Here is a 25,685-nt window from a genome sequence, read left to right on the forward strand (position 1 = left end):
CTTTCGGCGTGCACCGGGAGAAGGGACAGCAGGCCTCCGGAAAACCGCCTCTCGTGATCCTGTACGGGAGAGGGGCGATCAGGTTTTTGGGGAGCGCACTCGCGCGACTGCTGGCAGCGACGACTTCGCGAGCGACGACTTCTTCCCTGACCTCGGCAACCTCATCCTCGACGACATGGGCGACAACGTCAACGCCGGCGGTGCTGCTCCCGCTGCACCGTATGTGATTCTATCCTTCCTGTTCGAGATCGTGGTAGAATTCATGTTTCTAGTATGTGCCCTAGATGTGATCTGTTCATCTACTATGCTAGTTCGCATGATTAGTTTAATCTCTGCTATTGCTGTCATGATCTATTTCCTATTTATTCGGATTAAATCTCGTAGTAATTTGCTCATATTTCCAACAATCCAAAAACCTGATTATAGGCAATTTACTCCGAGTGGTTTTGCTGCGCATCTGAAGCCGCATGCCTTTAAGGGGCCGCAATATAAGAGGTGGCGCACGAGAGCAGTCTACTGGTTTCAGACCATGGGCTGCTATGACGCCACCAAGGGCAAGCCTGAGGGCGATCTTAATCCAGCACAGCTGGAAGCTTTTGAGAAGATCGATACCCTCTTTAAAGGCGTTCTTCTGACTGTTCTTGATGACTCCATTGTGGATTCGTATATGTCGTTTGACAACAGCAAGGACATGAGGGTTGCGCTCGAGGCCAAGTTTGGTGCCTCGGATGCCGGCAACGAGTTGTACGTCATGGAGCAATTCTATGACTACAAGATGATTGATGAGCGCCCTGTTGTACAACAGGCTCATGAGATACAGTCGCTCGCAAAAGAACTTGAGTACTTCAAGTGTGTGTTGCCGGAAAAATTTGTTGCCGGAGGTATCATTGCCAAGCTTCCACCTTCGTGGAACAATTTTGCTACTTACCTGAAACACAAGAGACAGGAGTTTTCCATTGCGGATCTCATTGGTACTCTTGATGTTGAAGAGAAGGCGAGAGCAAAGGACACGCGTGCTCGAGTTGCTGAGGGAGGTTCTAGTGCCCACATGGTACAGAAGAAGAACTCCTAGCCCAACAAGTTCAAAAACAATAAGAACAAAACTCAGGGCAAAGGCAAGTTTGATACAAAGAACAAGCCATCACATTCTACCAACTTCAAGAAGAAGTCTCATAAGAAGGGGAAAGGACTTTGCCATGTCTGCGGTGATCCTAATCACTTGGCTCCGAAGTGTCCTAACCGCTTTGAGGAGCGCGAACATGAGAAGAGCAGCAAGTCCGCTAATGTTGTCATCGGTGATATTGATATGAAGGAATCAGGGTACGGTATTTTACCTACCATCCTTTCAGTATTTCAATCCCCTGATTGGTTAATTGACAACGGTGCCAATGTACATATTTGTGCTGATGCCTCCATGTTTTCTTCTTACCAGGCAACAGGGACTTCACCCGTGCTGATGGGGAACAGGTCACATGCCATCGTTCGAGGTGTTGGTACGGTCGATCTAAAGTTTACTTCGGGGAAGAGTGTGCGTCTGAAGAACGTTCATCATGTGCCGTCCATAAATAAAAATCTCGTTAGCGGTTCCCGTTTATGTCGAGATGGTTTTAAGTTGGTTTTCGAATCCAATAAAGTTGTAATTTCTAAGTATGGACAATTTGTTGGAAAAGGCTATGAGAGCGGAGGCTTGTTCCGCCTGTCTTTGTCAGATATTTGCACTAAAGTTATTAATAATGTTTGCCACAACGATGAGTCTGATATTTGGCATTCACGACTTTGTCACATTAACTTTGGTTGCATGACGCGGCTAGCCAATATGAATTTAATTCCAAAAATCTCTACTATCAAAGGCTCTAAGTGCCAAGTATGTGTGCAAGCTAAGCAACCTCGCAAGTCCCATAAGACTGCAGAGGCAAGAGACTTGGCGCCACTAGAGCTTATACATTCAGATCTTTGTGAGATGAATGGCGTGTTGACAAAAGGTGGAAAGAGATACTTCATGACGTTGATTGATGACTCCACTAGATATTGTTAAGTGTATCTCCTGAAATCAAAAGATGAGGCTTTAACTTTCTTCAAAAACTATAAAGCTGAGGCAGAGAACCAACTTGATCGAAAAATTAAACGGCTTAGGTCCAATCGTGGTGGAGAGTATTTTTCCAATGAATTTGATCTGTTTTGTGCGGAACATGGTATAATCCATGAGAGGACGCCTCCCTACTCACCTCAGTCAAATGGGGTAGACGAAAGAAAGAACCAAACTCTAACTGATATGGTTAACACCATGTTAGACACATCGAGTCTTTCCAAGGAATGGTGGGGGGAGGTGCTAATGACTAGTGTTTTCCTAGTCCGAGTTGTAAAACTACGGCCATGACTTGTTTGAGGAATGGGAAAGGAAAAGATCGAAACTCTCTTACCTACGTACTTGGGGTTGTTTGGCGAAAGTCAATATACCAATTCCCAAGAAGCGCAAGCTTGGACCAAAAACCGTGGATTGTGTTCTTCTGGGCTATGCTTTTCATAGTATCGGCTATAGATTTTTGATAATAAAATCTGAGGTATCCGACATGCATGTTGGTACGATTATGGAGTCGAATGATGCAACTTTATTTGAGGACATATTTCCTATGAAGGATATGTCGAGTTCATCAAATCAGGAGATACCTACTCCATCTAGTGAGGAATTCACTGTAATTCCTGAACCCACCATTGTGATGGAACACGTTGAGAATCCTGTTGAGGGTGACAATGGAACTCCTGTGAGGAGTAAGAGACAGAGGACTGCAAAGTCCTTTGGTGATGATTTCATTTTGTACCTCGTGGATGACACACCCAGGACTATTTCAGAAGCCTATGCATCTCCTGATGCTGACTACTGGAAGGAAGCTGTACGTAGCGAGATGGATTCCATCTTAGCTAACGGTACCTAGGAGATCACTGATCGTCCTTATGGGTGCAAACCTGTAGGATGTAAGTGGGTGTTCAAGAAGAAGGTTAGACCTTATGGTACGATTGAAAAGTACAAGGCACTGGCCAAGGGTTATACCCAGAAAGAAGGTGAAGACTTCTTTGACACTTACTCACCCATGGCTAGACTGACCACAATTCGGGTGCTACTATCACTGGCTGCCTCACATGGTCTTCTCGTTCATCAAATGGACGTTAAGACAGCTTTCCATAATGGAGAGTTGAAGGAGGAAATTTACATGGATCAGCCAGATGGTTTTGTAGTACCTGGTCAGGAAGGAAAGGTGTGCAAGTTATTAAAGTCTTTATATGGCCTTAAACAAGCTCCTAAAGAGTGGCATGAGAAGTTTGAAAGAACATTAACTGCTGCCAGCTTTGTAGTAAACGATGGTGACAAGTGCGTGTACTATCGCTATGGTGGGGACGAAGGAGTTATTCTTTGTCTGTATGTCGACCACATACTGATCTTTGGAACCAAACTTGATTTAATCAAGGAGGTTAAGGATTTCTTATCTCGCTGTTTTGAGATGAAGAATCTAGGAGTAGCTAATGTTATCTTAAACATCAAGCTGTTGAGAGATGATAATGGTGGGATCACACTGCTTCAGTCTCACTATGTGGAAAAGGTCTTGAGTTGTTTTGGGTATAGCGATTGCACGCCTTCTCCAACTCCATATGATGCTAGTGTGTTGCTTCGAAAGAACCGACGGATTGCTAGAGATCAACTGAGGTATTCTCAGATTATTGGCTCGCTTATGTATTTGGCGAGTGCCACGAGGCCTGACATCTCTTTTGTTGTGAGCAAGCTGAGTCGGTTTGTGTCAAAACTGGGAGATGATCATTGGCATGCGCTTGAGAGAGTTATGCGCTATTTGAAAGGCACCACGACCTATGGGATTCACTACACCAGGTATCCAAGGGTACTGGAGGGTTATAGTGACTCAAACCAGATATCTGATGCTGATGAGATTAAGGCCACAAGTGGTTATGTTTTCACACTTGGTGGTGGCGCTGTTTCCTGGAAGTCTTGCAAGCAGACCATCTTAACGAGGTCAACTATGGAAGCAGAACTCACAGCATTAGACACTGCCACTGTTGAAGCAGAGTGGCTTCGTCAACTCTTGATGGACTTACCTATGGTTGAAAAACCAATACCCCCTATCCTGATGAACTGTGATAATCAAACTGTGATCGTCAAAATAAACAGTTCAAAGGACAATATGAAGTCCTCAAGGCATGTGAAGAGGAGACTGAAATCTGTCAGAAAATTGAGGAACTCCGGAGTTATTACGTTGGATTATATCCAAACGTCAAAAAATTTGGCAGATCCCTTCACAAAGGGTCTATCACGTAATGTGATAGATAATGCATCGATGGAGATGGGTCTGAGACCCATCGCATGAGTTGTCCATAGTGGTAACCCGCTCTATGTGATCGAAGATCCCGTGAAGTAGAAGTGGGAGACAAGCTGTTGGTCAACTGGGAGGAGAGTATCCCTATATTACCTATCCCACTCCAAGAAGATGCAATACTCTCCTGATCTGCATGGCAGGTTGATACTTATCTTAATGTGTTCCAGGTGGCTTATTCGGGTAAGCAGAGATGTTGTCGTGCAGAACATCTTTTGAGGAACACACCTATATGATTTTGACTGTTAACGTCGCAGTCTGTGAGAATTGGGTGTTCTCTAATAAATTCATGAAAAGGCCCTGAAGTATGATGTATACGCTCCACCCGCAGGGAAGCCTTGCGGCAGCCCAGTATCGGTCAAGAATTTGTGTGAAACTAGTCTCGCAGAAAACTTGTAGTTCAAGGCATAGTCCACTATTCAAGTTGTGATCTAGTGTAGCATAAATCTCTAAGTGGAAGTTCAACTTCACAGTCTCCACTAAGCACCGGTATATAAAGAATTTTTTGGAACTAAATAATGAGATGTGCCAATGAGACTTTGTGGGGGATTGTTGGAATTTTGCTAGTAGGCCTTTGGCCCAAAGCCCAACTAAAATTCTGAAATTCTCTTGGCCCATTCATGCACACATGTGAGTGGAGTGAGTGAGACTAAAGTTTAGTCCCACCCGGGAAGTTGAGAAAGAGTTGCATCTCTTTATAAGGTGAGCTCTTCTACCACTTGTATGAGCATGAGAAGAGGAGACCTACACGCGCGCTCCTCCTCCTCGCTCGCCTCGCCACGCCACGCCTCGTCACGACGCGCCGCGGGTTGCAGGATTGAGCCGAGCCGAGGACAGAGCTATGCACGTTGTCTATGGATCGTGACGACTCAAACGTGGGGTTTACTCCCACGACCTACCCGGCCCGCACTATATAGTCAGGCAGACGTCTACCCTAGCCGCCGCCGCTTCGTATGGTTTCTCACCACCGTTCCAGATCATTGCGCCACCAAGAAAGTATTCTCCATCCCTTCTTTCGGCGTGCACCGGGAGAAGGGACAGCTGGCCTCCGGAACCCCGCCTCTCGTGATCCTGTACAGGAGAGGGGCGATCAGGTTTTTGGGGAGCGCACTCGCGCGACTGCTGGCAGCGACGACTTCGCGAACCACGACTTCTTCCCTGACCTCGGCAACCTCATCCTCGACGACATGGGCGACAACGTCAACACCGGCGGTGCTGCTCCCGCTGCACCGTATGTGATTCTATCCTTCATGTTCGAGATCGTGGTAGAATTCATGTTTCTAGTATGTGCCCTATATGTGATCTGTTCATCTATTATGCTAGTTCGCATGATTAGTTTAATCTCTGCTATTGCTGTCATGATCTATTTCCTATTTATTCGGATTAGATCTCGTAGTAATTTGCTCATATTTCCAACAAGGAATGCACGCGTCTTCTGTAACACCGTGGTGCCGGTTGGGGTTCTTATTGCTAGAATCAAAGATGTTTCAAAACTTTGGTGCTTTGCAGGGGCAAGTATTTTAGTAATATAGTGCCGCGAGAGTAACATATTGTAATTCGGCCTTTGGCCAAAAAACTCGAAACCTTCTTCTTAATCAATGAAAGTGGCAAATCTTTTGCCCAGTTTCAAAAGAAAAAAGAGACTATGGCTTACCTTCTTCCGTATTCAATTTGCAGGTCATAGGCTAAAACACTCTAATAATACTAACCATATGGGCAAAAATATGGTTTTGTTGCCGGCCTGAATATCTGCAGATTCCATAGTTTATAGGTTAATCAAATTCTATTGTATACTTGAATGACCAGATGTACATTTGATGGTTGAGGAGAAAGCATGTTCATATATCAGTTTTGCTTGCACCAGATGCTACCAAGGGCATTGGTGTTAGTCTCTAAGATAACCTATCACCAAGTCAACTGTAAAACTACTCGAATGCCCACTTACATAACGGTAGAGGACACAAAAACGTAGTGTTACAGCTGACAAAACAATTTGGATACAGGCATGTACATGTACCCAAAGAAAACTGTATCAGGAGCCGGCCCCCCTCCTCCTAGTCGCCGCCATCTTGTGAGTTCAGATCTCCAGCACGATATCTGGGAGAATGGAGGTACATATTAGTTTGTAGGTCAGCTTGCAAGCATTGGCACTCTGTGAGATAAACTTACACTCTGAATCTGTTCTGATCCATTTGCTCCCATGTTCCTCACCCATCGCTTTGCCTCTCCAAGGCAAATGCGCCGTTCGGTAGCTCTTGATCGTCGCCTCTGACATCGCCCAGTTATCGCTGGGTATGTCGTCATGGGGTGATGGCCAGGGTATCTGCCATGAAGAAAACCATGCAGGGGCATATGAGTACTTAACTGCTGAGGGCTTGTTTAGAACACATGAAGTTGGCAGCAGGAAACAGTTGGAAAAACGTTGGGTAACAGCACCTGAGCGGGTGTCGGTCCAGGTGTTGTTCCCCTGAAGATTGGTTTGGGCAGGAAGTTGCTGAAGGCAGCTGACAAGAACTTCCTGAAGGACCTGTGCTTGACCATCCCTCCACAGGGGGACCTCTTGGGCGTCCGGTGACGCCTCTTGTCGTCCTCTCCCTCCGCCGCTGCTGTGGCCATGGCCTTGGCGCTCATGAGCAATGTGAGCTCCGCCTGCATCCTCTGCAGCTCGCCCCTGCGGCCATCGACTGCCCCGAACGTCCCGATCGACAGCATTGCCGGGCACCAGTCGCCGCGGAGCTCGTCATCCTGACGAAGTCCGTCCGAACCGGAAATGTCAGGTGCTGCTGCTGCAAGAGGTAGGTAGGAGGGGGAGTGTGAATTCCGGTGGAAGAACTGTCAAATTACGCCCTGAAAATTCTCACACTGCAGAGATATTCAGTGTGCCACTTACGTCGACTCCAGCCTGCGCCGAACCCTGATTTCCTGTTGTTGCAATGGGACCCGTGAAGCCCGGCGTCCACCCAGCTATGATCCTGCGGCGGCAAAAACAAGAAGAATTAGCTCCTTCATCATATGCCATTCATTGGCAGTGAAGAGAATGCCTGCGTGGTGCGTGCTTACCCTCATGAGGTGCTTGTGCTCTCTTGCAGTAAGAAGTTCAGGAATTCTATGGAGGAGTGGGCACGGTAGCCAGCTGATGGATGGCACGAGTGCATATATAGGAGCACCGGGTTTAGAAGACCAATGCGCTCACTGTAGACGATAGGATTTAGTAGTGACAGCTTACGTCTCCCCCATGATCGGCGGTATGGTCAAATTTTTGAATCCTCGTTGTGCGTATCGACGCCACTAATTCGGCATGGCAGGGAGGCCTTGTTAATCGCCAATCTTGTACGTGGTCATACTCATTTCTTTACAGATGGAGTAGGTAAGAGAGATACTACGCGGAGCAACGCATGGCCACTGCTATGTCCAGCGAGCGGGTCTGGGCTAGTTTTCAGGTTCCTGCCTCGAACCATTCCCGTCAACAATGAGAAAATCCATGAGATCCAAAAGTAGAGGGCGAGGGTGCACCGAGAGCCGAGAAAGGATGTAGATCGCGTCCAATCCGATTCTGTCCTCAAGAAACATAGCCGCAGCTTGGTCCTTGGTGTACTACTTTGAGTTGCCTTAGGTACTTGAGTCCTCGTTGTGCTTATCCATGCCACTACTTTTTTTCTTGAATAGGCAAAGCTTGCATATCATTGCATTGATAACAAGAGTAGAATGAGTACAGAGAGGGATACAACACATGACACGAACGCACGCAGGTATGAACATGATGTCCCGAGCAGAGAGACAATAGGTGCTTGGCCCGAATAAAGGAAAGATCACAACTAAACCTACCAAGCCCGAACAAAGAGCGACAATACCGAACCAGCAAGAATTTCAACATCGCCTAAGCCATAACCCGGGGACACCATGAGCGAGCAAGATAGCGCCTTCAAGAAGGAAGTCGTCGCCGAGACATCGTCGCCATCAGATCCGGAAGAACCAGACCTAGGGTTTCCCCCGAGCTCGAAGAGGGGCACAACTAAGGACCTTGACAGCGCCTCCAAGAAGGGAACGACATCCGCAGACGCCGCCGCTGCTAGCACCGGCAAGCCGAGCAAGGATTTCTCCCAGGCCTCAAACTAAGCAAACCCATAGCCGTCGTATCTGGAGTTGGGGATGAGGAAGCCGACGCTGGTCGGAGCCACCATATTGGAAGGGGACTGGTGGGGTTGCACCTGCCGTCAGAGAGTGGCACCGCCTTCGGACACATACGATCGCTTGTTCTTAGAGCATGCCACTACTTGACCAATGCGATCGCTTGTTAGAGTATGGTTAATAGTTTGGCCAACACATGCGATCATATCAGTATGCCAAATCATTAATACATGGCTCACATCTTTCTCTCATAAAGATTGTTGGGGCTTGTACTACAGCCGGCTTTAAGCTTGTAACCCGCATCTCTTCTCTCTTCTCTTCTTAGCTATACACAAATCTGATGTGAAATCTCTTACACTGGCCTATCTACGTCATTCTATTGTACTTTCTTTTAGAGCAAGTATAATAAGGTGATATAAGAGGGCTATAAGGATTTAGATATCGAGAAATCTATCCACCAGTCGACTGGTGGTTTGCAACAGGCGCGTACGAAGCGATAGCCGTTCGATCCGCATCCAACGCCCCGCGTCGTCCCTGTTGTGCGCAGCGCGCGTGGCGCTAGCCGTTACGCCTGTGCTCAGTCGATGACAGGTGGGCCCGTCCAAAACCGCCTGTCTCGCCTAATGCGCACGATCCCCACTCGCCCCCTCTCCCTCCTCGCCTGCATCTATTTCTTCCTCCTCTGCTGTTGCGGTTTCCATTCCAGTCCCCTCTCGCTCCCCCTCCCCCTCGTCCGCGCCGGTTCCTGGTGGTGGCGCGTTCCGGTTCGCGGCGGACGGCGTCTGAATCTGCGGTGAGGAACGCATTCCCCACCTCTGTTTCCTTCCTGTTTTGCTGATTTAGGGTGCATGGAGCCTTCGAATCCGGTGGTTTGTTGTTCCCATTAGGTTAGATTAAGGCCGGCTTCTAGTTTCTGAGTCGGCGTTGAGCAGCACATCCCCCCTCCCCCCACCCACACACCCGCCCCGCTCTGTATTTCCTGTTGCTCCGCCTTCATGCTTCGCCGTTGATTTTTGGTGCTCGGATCCTTCGATTCTGGCCGTTGTTGTTGCTATTAGGTTAGATTAGGTCGCCTTCTATTTCCAGTTCAATATGGCTCGGACATCTCATTTAATTTGTGGTAAGCGTGGGTGTGGATAGGTGTTAGTGGTGGCAAGCGTGGTCGGTTCTAATAAGGATTTTGGTCTGGTGTTAGTGTTGTGGATGTGGATGTTTAGGACATCCAATAGTGTTTGGTGTTTATGGATTTCAAGTTGTGCATCAGTGGCTGAGTATTTGAAAAGTAACCCTAAGTTTTTTCACATAATGTTGTTTTATGTTGGTTTTTGTTTGACGCGGTGTGTCTATTGATTAGGCTTTGTGGTGCTCCAATTAGCATGTTTACAATGCTTGATTTTCTTGTGATGTCTTGTTATGTTTAAATATCATGATGTTTATATTGAACTTGTCAATGACATTTGCACTTAAATTACCAGATGCTGAATCACTGCTATTTATCGGTGGTGTCTTGTTGTTGTTAAATTATCATGATGATTTTATTACACTTACCACTGTCATGTTACTGTAGTTATCAGTAGTTTACAATGCTTGATTTTCTTGTGATCTCTTGTTATGTTCAAATATCATTATGTTTATATTGAACTTGCCAATGACATTGCACTCAAATTACCAGATGCTGAAACACTACTATTTATCGGTGGTGTCTTTGTTATGGTTAAATTATCATGATGATTGTATTACACTTACCACTGTCATGTTACTGTAGTTACCAGTAGTTTTCTAGTCTAACTACATGCAGCACAATGCTCATTTCTCATTCATTTGTCTGGTTGTTTTATTAATGAACATGTGTGAATGCTATTTTTTATCAGTGGTAATTTGGTTGTAACTTGCCAATTGCATTGTGCCTCAATTATCAGTCACACACGCTTTTGTATACCCGTGTCATCTGTTTTAATTTTTTTAGCAGGTGTGATGAATCAATTGCAGTTTGCTTGTTTTCTTTTATCAGCTGTATTATTGCTTTGTCAAACACCAGTTTTATAAATGTTGCAGTTAAATGTGTTATCAGTGCTTCAAAGTCATCTAATGGTTTCATTCGCTTTCTCTTTTTTCCCTATGTGTCAGGGAGACAATGCCGAGGAAGCGCAAAGGAGATGGTGATGGAATCGATGAGGTTCCTTCGGAAAAGGCGAAGCACCCTCCTCCGCGGAACAGAGTCTCACCCAGTTTGCTTCTTCTAGCATGCAAGGACATGAATGATGACAGGAAGGCTGCCATTGATGATATGGATTTAACTAGCCTTCGGAATATCCAGTGTGACCATCTATTCAACAATCTCAGTGTGTGGCTTGCTGATCTCTACGAATCCAATTCGCGTGAGGTGGTCGTACCAGGCCGAGGCAGGCTTCCGGTCAATGAGGAATATGTGCATCGTGTTATGGGCGTGCCGCGTGGAGGGAAGGATGTCCCTTACAACCTCCCTACTGAAGCTGATATTGAGTTAGGGCTTGAGTTGTTTGGCGAGCTTGGATATGCCCCTAAAATGACTGATCTCGTTGATCTCATAAAGGGTTCCGAAAATTCTGATGATACTTTCAAGCGTATGTGGCTTCTGCTTGCGGGGAATACAGTCATTGCCCCTACCACCTCCAACAAAATTAGCCCCCGATGGTATGTTGTGCTGGTAAGTTTTTTTGTTATCATGTCATTTTCTTTCTTGTGTGCCTGATAACTTTACTATATGTCAGTGTGGTAACTTTCATATTTTTTTGTGGTGCATTCGGTGAACTTTAGTTTCTTTTTGTTTTTTAACTTGCAGTGGGACATCGATGGTATTAAAAACCTCAATTGGTCCAAATTTATTGCTGATGAACTACACAAGGCGCTGCTGAAACGCAAGCCTACCAGGGATTGCCTTCTCTTCTACAATGTAAGTGATGATGCTTTCCTCTTACCTTCTCTTTTGTCATTTGTCATTTCTTTGTCATATTGTGTCTGATTTTTGTTTGTTTTTACCATGACGCTTGTATTTTTCTTGTCAGCTACTGTACATTCATGCGATTGATCTTTCTGGACTTGGCATCGTATTGCCTGATGGTCCTTTTCCCATCAATGTCTGGACAGAGAAGCTGATAACTCTTATCCTCAACAAGGATGCTCAGGCTGACAAAGTTTCTTTCGGGAAACTACCGGTAATCTATATCTATGTTTTTCAGTTCACACACTGCTTTGCAACTGCATTTTCTTTTCATTGTTTTTTGTTGTTACTTATCTGACATGTCGCTACATTTTTTCCAGTTGAAGCCTGAGTTTGGCATGAATTTCTGTCTATTTGGTGGTCTGGAAGGTCTTGACAAGTTTATGCGTGTTCATACTGCCCCAAGCTGCAGTCAGGAGGTGAGCATGTAACCTAGTTTCTTGATTTTTTTCTGCTGTTTTATGTTGTTTCATTGGCTGATAACTTATTTGTTGCACTAAATGTGGTGACCCTCTTTTGATGCCAACTTGACACTCTTTACTAATTTATTTGTTTCCAATGTGTCATATCCTCTATAAAGGATAATAATTATGATGCAACCATGTGATAATTCTTAGTGTAATGCCTTGATAACTTTGTTGCATTCCTGTGATAACTTGATATCATGATAACTTTGGTTGCATTTCTTGTTATGTGTAACACCCCGGATGTGATTTACCCAATATGTACTCCAACTCTTGCCATTTCCGGCCTTAAGTTATTTTATTTTCTCGGGTTTGGGTCTTTGCCTCCGTGTGTTGGTATCGTTATCATGCATCTCATATCATGTCATCATGTGCATTGCTTTTGCATACGTGTCCATCTCATGCATTCGAACATTTTCCCCGTTGTCCGTTTTGCATTTCGGCGCTCCGTTCTCCTCCGGTGGTCATTTCTACCTTTCTTTCGTGTGTGGGGACTAAACATTTCTGGATTGGACTGAGACTTGCCAAGCGGCCTTGGTTTACTATCGGTAGACCGCCTGTCAAGTTTCGTACCATTTGGACTTCGTTTGATGCTCCAACGGTTAACCGAGGGACCGAAAAGGCCTCGTGCGTGTTGCAGCCCAACACCCCTCCATTTTGGCCCAAAACCCACCAAAACCTTCTCCATCATCTAGAGCGTTCGATCACGATCGCGTGGCCGAAAACCGCACCTCATTTGGACACTCCTAGCTCCCTCTATGCCTATATATACACCACCCTCCCGAAATTCGCGGATCCCCTCTTCCAAACCCTAGCCCCGCTCCATCCGCGCGGCCGGACAACGTCCGGGCCGCACCGGACACATCCACCCGATCCGCCGCCGCCAATCCCGCGCTGCCACGTGGCCCGAGCCCCACTTCGCCGTACCGCTCCCACCGCCGGCCCGGGGAGGGCCCCCGGGGCCCATCTCCTCCCGCCGCCGCCCGGGTTCCTCTTCCCCGAGGCCGGCCACGCCGCCCTCCGCCGTCGCCCGACGTGCCTCCACGCCGGAGTTCCGCCCCGCCGGAGACCTCAAGTCCGGCGAGCGCGCCCCGGTCCGCCCCGCGCCGCCTCGTCGCCGGTGGCCGCCGCCCCGCCGGCGCCGCCCTCCGCCGCCGCCTCGCCGTCCATCCTCCCGGCCGGCAAGTTCCCCTGACGACTCCGGCCATCTCCGGTGACCTACTGCTACAGTACTCCGGCGGCCTCGAATTCCGTGCGATCTGGATCTCAGATCTAAAACTACCCTCGGTTGACTTTTGCCTCAAACCCTAGATCATATTGCCATGTTCATCGCATCGTAACTTTGCATCAGTAGCTCCGTTTTGGGCATATAGCATATCAAAATGTTCGTCTCAGATAGCACATCATTTCATCTCACTGCATCATTTTCATTTGATTTCATCTTGATGCCTGAAATGCTGTTAGAAGAATGCTATTTGGGATAATTGTCAGATCTGCTGCTCAAATTAGATATTTGTCATTTTTGCCATGATTATTGTGTGCATGATATGCCTCTGAGCTCTTCATGAGTTTTGTTATATGTTTTTCCATCTATCCAGAGGTGCAACCCATGTATTTTTGTGATGTGTGTGGTGACTAGCACAAGCTTGCAAAGTGGAGCATTCGTTAATGCTGATTTCAGAGACTTAGCATTTCCACTAAGTCCTTGGACTGTTTATCTCATTATGCCATATGTTCATGTTGTTTCCTAGTGATCCGTGCCTCTTTTGAGGATGATCAGTAATGATGTTTTGTTAATCTTGTAGTGATCTATCCATCCATGTATTTGTTTGCAATTATGGAGCACCCTAGCTTGATTCAATCGAGCACTACTTTTGCTATTTCGTGAATCTGGGCCGATTGTCTACTTGTTAGCGATTTTGCCGAGGATGTTGTAGTTGATCCGTGCATGCTATGTTATTGTTCTTGCCATGTATAGCTTGAATTTTGTTTATTCTTGATGGGAGTATGCTTAGTTTGTCATGACATGCTCTTTAGTGAGTGCATCGAGCTCGTAAACATGCCTACTTGATATTTGTTTCCGCATGCTCCAGTTTTCACTAAGTCTGTGATCTGATTATGTTTTTGCCATGTTCACATGCTTGCAAATGTATTTTTTGATCCCTTTTGGCTCAAGGTCACTAAGGGACTTTTTTTAAGCTCTTTGAGTAGCTCCATGCCATGCTTTACTTTGCCATGTTCAGGTCCTGTAGCATATTGTTTTCATGCTCCAAAGAGTGCTACCTGATCTGAAATTCCAGACAAGTGTTACTTTCACTAAGTCTGAGATCTGTTTGCCAAATGCATTTTTGCCATGCTTGTTTGAACCTGTTAATGGATGAATTGGTCGTAGCTCAGTGTTAGTCTTTTGTTAAGCATCATGAATGGATCCCTTCCATGTATTTTTTTGTCATGTTTGGGTGCTGTAGCATGTTCATCTTGTTGCATTAAGATGGCTACTTGCTGTAAATCGCAGAACGTGATCATATTTGAATTGCTTGCCATTTCCAAACCGTAACTCCGATTCCGGCATTCTTTATATCGTTTTCAAGCGATTTCATCTCATCTTTCCAGTGGCACACTTGGATTTCCAAGTTGAGGCCAGGTTCATTCATTCCTTGTCAAATCTTGCATATGCATCACATATTGCATCCCGCATAGCATACCATCTTTGCATCATATTGTTTGAGCCTTGCACGTGGTTGATTGTGTCCTTGTTGCTTGTTTGTCTTGTTTGGGTAGAGCCGGGAGACGAGTTCGCTAACAAGGAGCCCGTTGAGTTTGCTTTCGAGGATCCAGTCAACTCTGACAACTTTGCAGGCAAGATGATCATACCCTCGAAATCACTACTATCTTTGCTATGCTAGATGCTCGCTCTTTTGCTATGCCTATGCTACGATGCCTACCACTTGCTTATCATGCCTCCCAAGTTGCCATGTCAAACCTCTAACCCACCATGTCCTAGCAAACCGTTGATTGGCTATGTTACCGCTTTGCTCAGCCCCTCTTTTAGCGTTGCTAGTTGCAGGTGAAGATTGGAGACCGTCCCTTGTTGGAACATTATTTACTTGTTGGGATACCATTATATTGCCATGTTATCTTAATGCATCTATATACTTGGTAAAGGGTGGAAGGATCGGCCTATCGCCTAGTGTTTTGTTCCACTCTTGCCACCCTAGTTTCCGTCATATCGGTGTTATGTTCCCGGATTTTGCGTTCCTTACGCGGTTGGGTTATAATGGGAACCCCTTTATAGTTCGCCTTGATTAAAGCTTTTCCAGCAATGCCCAACCTTGGTTTTACCATTTTCCACCTAGCCTTTTTTTCCCTTGGGTTTCCAGAGCCCGAGGGTCATCTTATTTAGACCCCCCCCCCCGGGCCAGTGCTCCTCTGAGTGTTGGCCCGACCGAGTAGACTGCGGGGCCACCTCGGGGTAACTTGAGGGTTGGTTTTACTCGTAGGATGTCTCATCTGAGTGTGCCCTGAGAACGAGATATGTGCAGCTCCTATCGGGATTTGTCGGCACATTCGGGCGGTGTTGCTGGATTTGTTTTAACTTGTCGAAGTGTTTTGAAGAACCGGGATACCGAGCCTGATCAGAACATCTCGGGAGGAGGTCTATTCCTTCGTTGACCATGAGAGCTTGTCATGGGCTAAGTTAGGACTCCCCTGCAGGGATTTGAACTTTTGAAAGCCGTGCCCGCGGTTATGGGCAGATGGAATTTGTTAATGTCCGGTTGTAGATAACTTGAACCTTAACTTAATTAAAATGAATCAAATGTGTGAGTTACCGTGATGGTCTCTTCTCGGCGGAGTCCGGGAAGTGAACACAGTGTTGGAGTAATGCTTGCTGCAGGATGCCCTTGAGTTGTTTGTTCGCGCTTTGCCTCCTCTTCTCGCTCTCTTTTGCGAACAGGATAGCCACCATATATGCTAGTCGCTTGCTGCAGCTCCATTATATTCCTTGCCTTACCTATTAAGCTTAAATAGTCTTGATCGCGAGGGTGCGAGATTGCTGAGTCCTTGTGGCTCACAGATTACTTCCAAACCAGATGCAGGGCCTGATGATTCCGTTCCAGATGACGCGCTTGAGCTCAAGTGGGAGTTCGACGAGGACTCACGCCGATACTACGTGCCTTTCCCTGATGATCAGTAGTGGTGCCCAGTTGGGGTGATCGGGACCGTGTCGCATGTTGGGTTATCTTTTATTTTGGCGCCGTAGTCGGGCCATGAGTGTTTGGATGTTGTAATGCTATTTATGTACTTTGATTGACGTGGCGAGTGTAAGCCAACTATGTATCTCCCCTTTTATAATATATATTACATGGGATGTTGTGATGATTGCCTAACTTGCGACACTGCTTTCAATGCGATTATGACTCTAAGTCGTGCCTCGACACGTGGGAGCTATAGCCGCATCAAGGGCGTTACAAGTTGGTATTAGAGCCTTCCCCGACCTTAGGAGCCCCCATTGCTTGATCATTTTTAGCAGCCGTTGTTGAGTCTAGAAAAATGTTTTGAGTCATTTAGGAATTATATATCGGAGAGTTTAGGAATTCTTTTTTACTTCCCAGTCTCCTCATCGCTCTGGTAAGGCATCCTGACGTAGAGTTTTGACTCTTCTCTTCTCAAATTTCACTAAAAAAAATTTAGGATCACGCGGGTATCTTGGAATCGTTCCGATGGTTTTGTGACGAGAACATTGTTCTTGGTGCCTCCTGTCTTTAGGGGTTGTGGCAGTGTCCCGGGGAGTTGAGCTCCGAGGTGTTGTCGTCACAATTTTATCGTTGCAGTTTTGGAATACCTGAGTTTAGTACGCCGACATCGAAAATCTCTTTTATGCAGTTCGTTGGTGAGATAACCTCGACGCCACCCAGTACTGGGGTGGGAGTTCGAGAGTATCGCCATAACTTGTATAACAGATGCTTTTCGAAGGTTGAGGTAGATGGTTTCCGAAGTTTTTCTCGGTTATGTGTTGAAGGATGGATACAGCTGAATGTAGGAATTGCTAGATTTGGGTGAGATATTATGCTTCCCCTGTATCCCCAACACCTGATTGCATAACCGGAAAGGTTCGGGAGTTTCATAGGTGGGAATTCTTGTAGCTCTAGTTCTTCTTCCACGGATATTTGGTTTGAGATTGGGATTTCTTACCGAGTATTCGTTCTTGATTCGTACCTTGTTGATTTATTCCTCTACCTAAATTCTATGTGGCTTCTCAATTTATGGATATGTGACCATTTCAAGTGGAATGCATTCGTTCATTTTGTTCGGATGTGAAGACTTTATGTTGCAATTTCAACCCGTTTGATTCAGCTTCATTTTATCTGTCAATGTGCTAACGGTTGTCACCCTCTTCAGGATGGCTCCCGCTAAGAGCACCAATCAGAATCAGAATCAGGATCGGCCACCACCTCCACCTCCTCCAGAGGCATGGCAAGTTGTGATGGCCGCGACCAATGCAAACACACAGTTGATCATGCAAATTCTTCAAGAGCGTAATCAAGCGAACCAAGGCAACCAAGGAAACAATCAGAATCACTTTGCTACACTCAACCAGTTTCTTGCTAACGGGCCAAAGACTTTTAGCAATTGTGTTGAGGCAACTGATGCTGACGATTGGCTCATGGATCTGTGCAAGCATTTCGAGTGCAGTAACGTCAGACCTGAGGACTTCGTCAAGTTCGCTTCCTTCCAACTCAAAGATCAAGCTGCAGAATGGTTCCAGCAGTACAAGGATCCCAGAGATGGACGTGTTATTACCTGGGATGAATTCCGTCAAGATTTTAGAGCTCATCATATTCCTCAGAGCGTGGTTGAGAGCAAGCATGAGGAATTCCGCAACCTGAAGCAAGGCTCCTTGTCTGTCTATGACTACAACAAGTTATTTCAGAAGCTCGCCCGCTTTGCTAAGCAGGACGTCCCTGATGAGAAGAGCATGATATACCAGTTCAGGGGTGGTCTCAGAGAAGAAATTCAGCTAGCTCTTGTTCTCTTTGAGCCCTGGAGGTACGATGAGTTCTACAACATGGCATTGAAGCAAGAGGCTGCTCAACTGAGGTGTGATGCTTCCAAGAAGCCAGTCAGAGATGCTACTCCTTCTTCCTCTACTCAAGTGGCCAAGCAGCAGAAGTTTTGGCTTCCTCCTCCTCTGTTTCATCAGCCGTATCAGCAGAAGAGCAAAGGTGGCAGTGGTTCTTCCCACCCACCCAACCCTGGCTTTCAGAACAAGACTTCGTCTCAAGCTCCAAGATCGAGTGCTTCATATCACCGTCCGCTTTCAGAGGTCACGTGCAACAAGTGCCAACAGAAGGGTCACTATGCCAACAAATGCTTCAATCAGAGGCGTCTCCCTCCTCCTCCTCCTGTGAGATCGGCAAGTACAGCTATGGTTAAGCATAACACCAAGTCCGCCAAGGTCAACTTGATGAATGCAGCTCAGGCAGAGGATTTGTCAGATGTCATCATGGGTAACCTTCCTGTTAACGATGTTCCTGCAAAAGTACTTTTTGATACTGGTGCATCGCATTCTTTCTTGTCATGCCCTTTTGCATCGAAGCACAATGTTGATACTGAGATCATGCCCAAAGTCATGCAAGTTGTTTCTCCCGGCAAGCTTTTGACTTCTAGTTTGGTTGCTCCCGATATCTCTATCACGTTGGGAGACTACAAGTTTCTTTCTTCTCCGGTGGTTCTTGGCAACTCGGATATTGATATTATTCTCAGAATGGATTGGCTTTCTAAGCACAAGGCGCGTCTTGATTGTGCTGCAAGGCAGATTCAATTGACTCATTCGTCTGAGGATGTAATTGTCTTTGCCGCTCGTGATGATACCATCCGTCTGTTTTCTCTCAATGAGAAGGGTGAACTGGATGCTATGTCACAAATTTCAGTCGTTTGCGAATATCAAGACGTCTTTTCAGAAGAGCTTCCAGGAATGCCTCCACACCGGCCAGTTGAATTTGTCATTGATCTTGAGCCTGGCACGGAACCTGTGTGCAAGCGTCCTTACAAGCTCGGACCTAAAGAGTTGAAGGAGCTGAAGAAGCAACTCGATGCTCAAGAGAGAATGGGTCTCATCCGGCCTAGTTCTTCTCCATGGGGTTGTGGTGTTCTTTTTGTGAAGAAGAAGGATGGAACGGAACGACTTTGTGTTGATTACCGTCCATTGAACAAGAAGACCATCAAGAATAAGTACCCACTTCCCAACATCAACGAGCTGTTCGAACAACTCAAAGGTGCCCAAGTATTCTCCAAGCTTGATCTCGGTATGGGTTATCATCAGATTCGAATCCGTGAGAAAGATATTCCCAAGACGGCTTTCAAGACAAGCTTTGGTTCATATGAATACACTGTCATGTCTTTTGGCCTCGTCAACGCTCCTCCGACTTTCTCTCGCATGATGAACTTCATCTTCAACGCCTACACCAATGACTTCGTTTTGGTCTATCTCGACGACATTCAGGTCTTTTCGAAGAACAAGAAAGATCATGCCAAGCACTTGCGTTTGGTACTCGATAAGCTAAGGGAACACCAGTTCTACGCCAAGTTCTCCAAGTGCGAATTTTGGCTCGATGAGGTTCTTTATCTTGGTCATATCATCTCTGCCAAGGGCATTGCGGTGAATCCTGAGAAGGTGTCTGCAATTGTGAATTGGGAACCACCTCAGAACGTCAAGCAACTCCGTAGCTTCCTCGGTCTCGCAAGCTACTGTCGAAGATTCGTTGAAAACTTTTCTAAGATCGCGAAGCCTCTCTCAAATCTTCTCCAGAAGCACGTCAAGTACGTTTGGTCTCCGGAGTGTGACATTGCTTTCAACACTTTGAAAGAGAAATTGGTCACCGCTCCAGTTCTGACTCCGCCTGATGAATCCAAACCGTACGAGGTCTTTTGTGATGCCTCTCTCCAAGGTCTTGGCGCAGTGTTGATGCAAGAGAAGAAAGTTGTGGCTTATACCTCTCGCCAGTTGAAGCCCAACGTGAAGAACTACCCCACTCATGATCTCGAGTTGGCAGCAGTTGTGCATGCTCTTTTGACTTGGAGACATCTTTTATTGGGAAGAAAAGTGGACATTTTCACTGATCACAAAAGTCTCAAGTACATCTTCACATAGCCTAATCTCAACCACAGGCAGACTCGATGGGTCGAAATGATTCAAGAGTATAATTCGAGTATCGAGTATACTCCAGGCAAGGCCAATGTGATTGCTGACGCATTGAGTAGGAAGGCTTATTGCAACAGTCTTATTCTCAAGCCTTATCAACCCGAGCTTTGTGAAGCTTTCCGCAAACTTAATCTACAGGTTGTTCCTCAAGGTTTCCTCGCCAACCTTCAAGTCTCTCCTACCTTGGAAGACCAGATTCGCCAAGCTCAGCTTCTTGATGCTATGGTGAAAAAGGTGAAGATTGGGATTGCCAAGAGTCAACCCAAGTACAAGTTCTACCGCCTTGATGACAAGGATACTCTCTTCTTCGAGGATCGTACTGTTGTGCCCAAAGGTTACCTTCGTAAAGTGATCATGAACGAGGCTCACAATTCTCTCCTCTCCATCCACCCTGGGAGCATGAAGATGTATCAGGACCTCAAGCAGGCTTATTGGTGGACTCGAATGAAGCGCGAGATTGCTCAATTCGTGAATGAATGTGATGTCTACATAAGAGTGAAGGCAGAACACCAAAGGCCAGCTGTTCTCCTCCAACCTCTTGCCATTCCAGAATGGAAGTTTGACCACATTGAGATGGACTTCGTGACTGGGTTTCCAAAGTCCAAGCGTGGCAATGATGCTATATTCGTTGTCATCGACAAACTTACTAAAGTGACTCACTTTCTGCCTATCAAAGAGTCAATCACTGCAGCTCAATTGACGGAGCTCTATACCTCTCGGATTGTCTCTCTGACGGTATTCCACAAGTGATCTCTTCAGACCGTGGCAGCATCTTTACCTCCAAGTTTTGGGATTTTTTTCAGAAGGCCATGGGCACCAACATCCGCTTCAGCACAGCTTTCCATCCTCAAACTAGCGGTCAAGTCGAGCGTGTCAACCAGATTCTTGAAGATATGCTCAGGGCTTGTGTGATCTCCTTCGGCATGAAGTGGGAGGATTGTCTTCCTTATGCTGAATTCTCCTACAACAACAGTTTTCAAGCAAGTTCGGGCAAGGCCCCATTTGAAATTCTGTATGGCAGGAAATGCCGTACCCCTCTCAACTGGTCTGAGACCGGTGAACGTCAGCTTCTCGGAAATGACTTAATCACAGAGGCAGAGGAAATGTGCAAAGTCATTCCAGATAACCTCAAAGCAGCCCAATCCCGCCAGAAGAGCTACTATGATAGTAAGCACGGTGATTTGGCTTTCGAGATCGGAGATCATGTTTACCTCCGCGTCTCTCCTATGAAAGGTACTCGTCGCTTCGGTATCAAAGGGAAGCTTGCCCCTAGATACGTGGGACCTTTCAAGATCGTCAGCAAGAGAGGCGATCTCGCCTATCAAGTCGAGCTTCCTTCAAACTTTGCAAATGTTCATGACGTGTTCCATGTCTCTCAGCTCCGAAAGTGTTTCAAGACTCCTGACCGCACCGCCAACTTCGAGGACATTGAGCTCCAAGAAGATCTCTCTTATTGTGAGCACCCCGTTGCTATTCTTGAAGAGACTGAACGCAAGACTCACAACAAGTCAATCAAATTCCTCAAAGTTAAGTGGTCACACCATTCCGACCGTGAAGCTACCTGGGAACGCGAGGATCACCTCCGTTCTGAGTACCCGGCGTTCTTTCAGTCCTATATCTCGGGACGAGATCCTTTCGTAGTGGTGGAGTGTTGTAACACCCCGGATGTGATTTACCCAATATGTACTCCAACTCTTGCCGTTTCCGGCCTTAAGTTATTTTATTTTCTCGGGTTCGGGTCTTTGCCTCCGTGTGTTGGTATCGTTGTCATGCATCTCATATCATGTCATCATGTGCATTGCATTTGCATACGTGTTCATCTCATGCATTCGAGCATTTTCCCCGTTGTCCGTTTTGCATTTCGGCGCTCCGTTCTCCTCCGGTGGTCATTTATACCTTTCTTTCGTGTGTGGGGACAAAACATTTCCGGATTGGACCGAGACTTGCCAAGCGGCCTTGGTTTACTACCGGTAGACTACCTGTCAAGTTTCGTACCGACTTCGTTTGATGCTCCAACGGTTAACCGAGGGACCGAAAAGGCCTCGTGTGTGTTGCAGCCCAACACCCCTCCATTTTGGCCCAAAACCCACTAAAACCTTCTCCATCATCTAGAGCGTTCGATCACGATCGCGTGGCCGAAAACCGCACCTCATTTGGACACTCCTAGCTCCCTCTATGCCTATATATACACCACCCTCCCGAAATTCGCGGATCCCCTCTTCCAAACCCTAGCCCCGCTCCATCCGCGCGGCCGGACAACGTCCGGGCCGCACCGGACACGTCCGCCCGATCCGCCGCCGCCAATCCCGCGCTGCCACATGGCCCGAGCCCCACTTCACCGCACCGCTCCCGCCGCCGGCCCGCTCGGCCCGGGGAGGGCCCCGGGGCCCATCTCCTCCCGCCGCCGCCCGGGTTCCTCTTCCCCGAGGCCGGCCCCGCCGCCCTCCGCCGTCGCCCGACGCGCCTCCACGCCGGAGTTCCGCCCCGTCGGAGACCTCAAGTCCGGCGAGCGCGCCCCGGTCCGCCCCGCGCCGCCTCGTCGCCGGTGGCCGCCGCCCCGCCGGCGCCGCCCTCCGCCGCCGCCTCGCCGTCCATCCTCCCGGCCGGCAAGTTCCCCCGACGACTCCGGCCATCTCCGGTGACCTCCTGCTACAGTACTCCGGCGGCCTCGAATTCCATGCGATCTGGATCTCAGATCTAAAACTACCCTCGGTTGACTTTTGCCTCAAACCCTAGATCATATTGCCATGTTCATCGCATCGTAACTTTGCATCGGTAGCTCCGTTTTGGGCATATAGCATATCAAAATGTTCGTCTCAGAGAGCACATCATTTCATCCCATTGCATCATTTTCAGTTGATTTCATTTTGATGCCTGAAATGCTGTTATAAGAATGCTATTTGGGATAATTGTCAGATCTGCTGCTCCAATTAGATATTTGTTATTTTTGCCATGATTATTGTGTGCATGATATGCCCCTGAGCTCTTCATGAGTTTCGTTATATGTTTTGCCATCTATCCAGAGGTGCAACCCATGTATTTTTGTGATGTGTGTGGTGACTAGCACAAGCTTGCAAAGTGGAGCATTCGTTAACGTTGATTTCAGGGACTTAGCATTTCCACTAAGTCCTTGGACTATTTATCTCATTATGCCATATGTTCATGTTGTTTCCTAGTGATCCGTGCCTCTTTTGAGGATGATCAGTAACGATGTTTTGTTAATCTTGTAGTGATCTATCCATCCATGTCTTTGTTTGCAATTATGGAGCACCCTAGCTTGATTCAATCGAGCACTACTTTTGCTATTTCGTGAATCTGGGCCGATTGTCTACTTGTTAGCGATTTTGCCGAGGATGTTGTAGTTGATCCGTGCATGCTATGTTATTGTTCTTGCCATGTCTAGCTTGTATTTTGTGTATTCTTGATGGTAGTATGCTTAGTTTGTCATGACATGTTCTGTAGTGAGTGCATCGAGCTCGTAAACATGCCTACTTGATATCTGTTTCCGCATGCTCCAGTTTTCACTAAGTCTGTGATCTGATTATGTTTTTGCCATGTTCACATGCTTGCAAATGTATTTTCTGATCCCTTTTGGCTCAACGTCACTAAGGGACTTTTTTTAAGCTCTTTGAGTAGCTCCATGCCATGCTTTACTTTGCCATGTTCAGGTCCTGTAGCATATTGTTTTCATGCTCCAAAGAGTGCTACCTGATCTGAAATTCCAGACAAGTGTTAATTTCACTAAGTCCGAGATCTGTTTGCCAAATGCATTTTTGCCATGCTTTTTTGAACCTGTTAATGGATGAATTGGTCGTAGCTCAGTGTTAGTCTTTTGTTAAGCATCATGAATGGATCCCTGCCATGTATTTTTTTGTCATGTTTGGGTGCTGTAGCATGTTCATCTTGTTGCATTAAGATGGCTACTTGCTGTAAATCGCAGAACGTGATCATATTTGAATTGCTTGCCATTTCCAAACCGTAACTACGATTCCGGCGTTCTTTATATCGTTTTCAAGCGATTTCATCTCATCTTTCCAGTGGCGCACTTGGATTTCCAAGTTGAGGCCAGGTTCATTTATTCCTCGTCAAATCTTGCATATGCATCACATATTGCATCCCGCATAGCATACCATCTTTGCATCATATTGTTTGAGCCTTGCACGTGGTTGATTGTGTCCTTATTGCTTGTTTGTCTTGTTTGGGTAGAGCCGGAAGACGAGTTCGCTAACAAGGAGCCCGTTGAGTTTGCTTTCGAGGATCCAGTCAACTCTGACAACTTTGCAGGCAAGATGATCATACCCTCGAAATCACTACTATCTTTGCTATGCTAGATGCTCGCTCTTTTGCTATGCCTATGCTAAGATGCCTACCACTTGCTTATCATGCCTCCCAAGTTGCCATGTCAAACCTCTAACCCACCATGTCCTAGCAAACCGTTGATTGGCTATGTTACCGCTTTGCTCAGCCCCTCTTTTAGCGTTGCTAGTTGCAGGTGAAGATTGGAGACCGTCCCTTGTTGGAACATTATTTACTTGTTGGGATACCATTATATTGCCATGTTATCTTAATGCATCTATATACTTGGTAAAGGGTGGAAGGATCGGCCTCTCGCCTAGTGTTTTGTTCCACTCTTGCCGCCCTAGTTTCCGTCATATCGGTGTTATGTTCCCGGATTTTGCGTTCCTTACGCGGTTGGGTTATAATGGGAACCCCTTGATAGTTCGCCTTGATTAAAGCTTTTCCAGCAATGCCCAACCTTGGTTTTACCATTTGCCACCTAGCCTTTTTTCCCTTGGGTTTCCGGAGCCCGAGGGTCATCTTATTTAGACCCCCCCCCCCGGGCCAGTGCTCCTCTGAGTGTTGGCCCGACCGAGTAGACTGCGGGGCCACCTCGGGGTAACTTGAGGGTTGGTTTTACTCGTAGGATGTCTCATCTGAGTGTGCCCTGAGAACGAGATATGTGCAGCTCCTATCGGGATTTGTCGGCACATTCGGGCGGTGTTGCTGGATTTGTTTTAACTTGTCGAAGTGTTTTGAAGAACCGGGATACCGAGCCTGATCAGAACATCTCGGGAGGAGGTCTATTCCTTCGTTGACCATGAGAGCTTGTCATGGGCTAAGTTAGGACTCCCCTGCAGGGATTTGAACTTTTGAAAGCCGTGCCCGCGGTTATGGGCAGATGGAATTTGTTAATGTCCGGTTGTAGATAACTTGAACCTTAACTTAATTAAAATGAATCAAATGTGTGAGTTACCGTGATGGTCTCTTCTCGGCGGAGTCCGGGAAGTGAACACAGTGTTGGAGTAATGCTTGCTGCAGGATGCCCTTGAGTTGTTTGGTTCGCGCTTTGCCTCCTCTTCTCGCTCTCTTTTGCGAACAGGATAGCCACCATATATGCTAGTCGCTTGCTGCAGCTCCATTATATTCCTTGCCTTACCTATTAAGCTTAAATAGTCTTGATCGCGAGGGTGCGAGATTGCTGAGTCCTTGTGGCTCACAGATTACTTCCAAACCAGATGCAGGGCCTGATG

General features: G+C 46.7%; 1 protein-coding gene across 1 annotated transcript; it reads right to left on the minus strand.

The window, feature by feature from the left end:
* Window positions 1-6,151: 6,151 nt before the first annotated feature.
* On the minus strand, window positions 6,152-7,492 carry LOC125554229. The gene is made up of 5 exons (XM_048717812.1): window positions 7,440-7,492; window positions 7,270-7,351; window positions 6,816-7,165; window positions 6,549-6,702; window positions 6,152-6,476 (listed from the first exon to the last, which is right to left on the minus strand). The coding sequence occupies exons 1-5, from the start codon at window positions 7,443-7,445 to the stop codon at window positions 6,457-6,459; spliced, it is 612 nt and encodes a 203-aa protein (XP_048573769.1). The 5' UTR covers window positions 7,446-7,492; the 3' UTR covers window positions 6,152-6,456.
* Window positions 7,493-25,685: the final 18,193 nt, after the last annotated feature.

This window comes from Triticum urartu, chromosome 4 (genome assembly GCF_003073215.2).
Source record: "Triticum urartu cultivar G1812 chromosome 4, Tu2.1, whole genome shotgun sequence".
NCBI classification, from domain to species: domain Eukaryota; kingdom Viridiplantae; phylum Streptophyta; class Magnoliopsida; order Poales; family Poaceae; genus Triticum; species Triticum urartu.

Excerpts from the sequence above, each read along its gene's own strand:
- LOC125554229 (XM_048717812.1), bottom strand. Across the intron at positions 7,166-7,269 it reads CGGCGCAGGCTGGAGTCGAC|CAGCAGCACCTGACATTTCC; the intron begins GTAAGTGGCACA and ends TACCTCTTGCAG. Across the intron at positions 6,477-6,548 it reads GATCAGAACAGATTCAGAGT|ATATCGTGCTGGAGATCTGA; the intron begins GTAAGTTTATCT and ends CCATTCTCCCAG.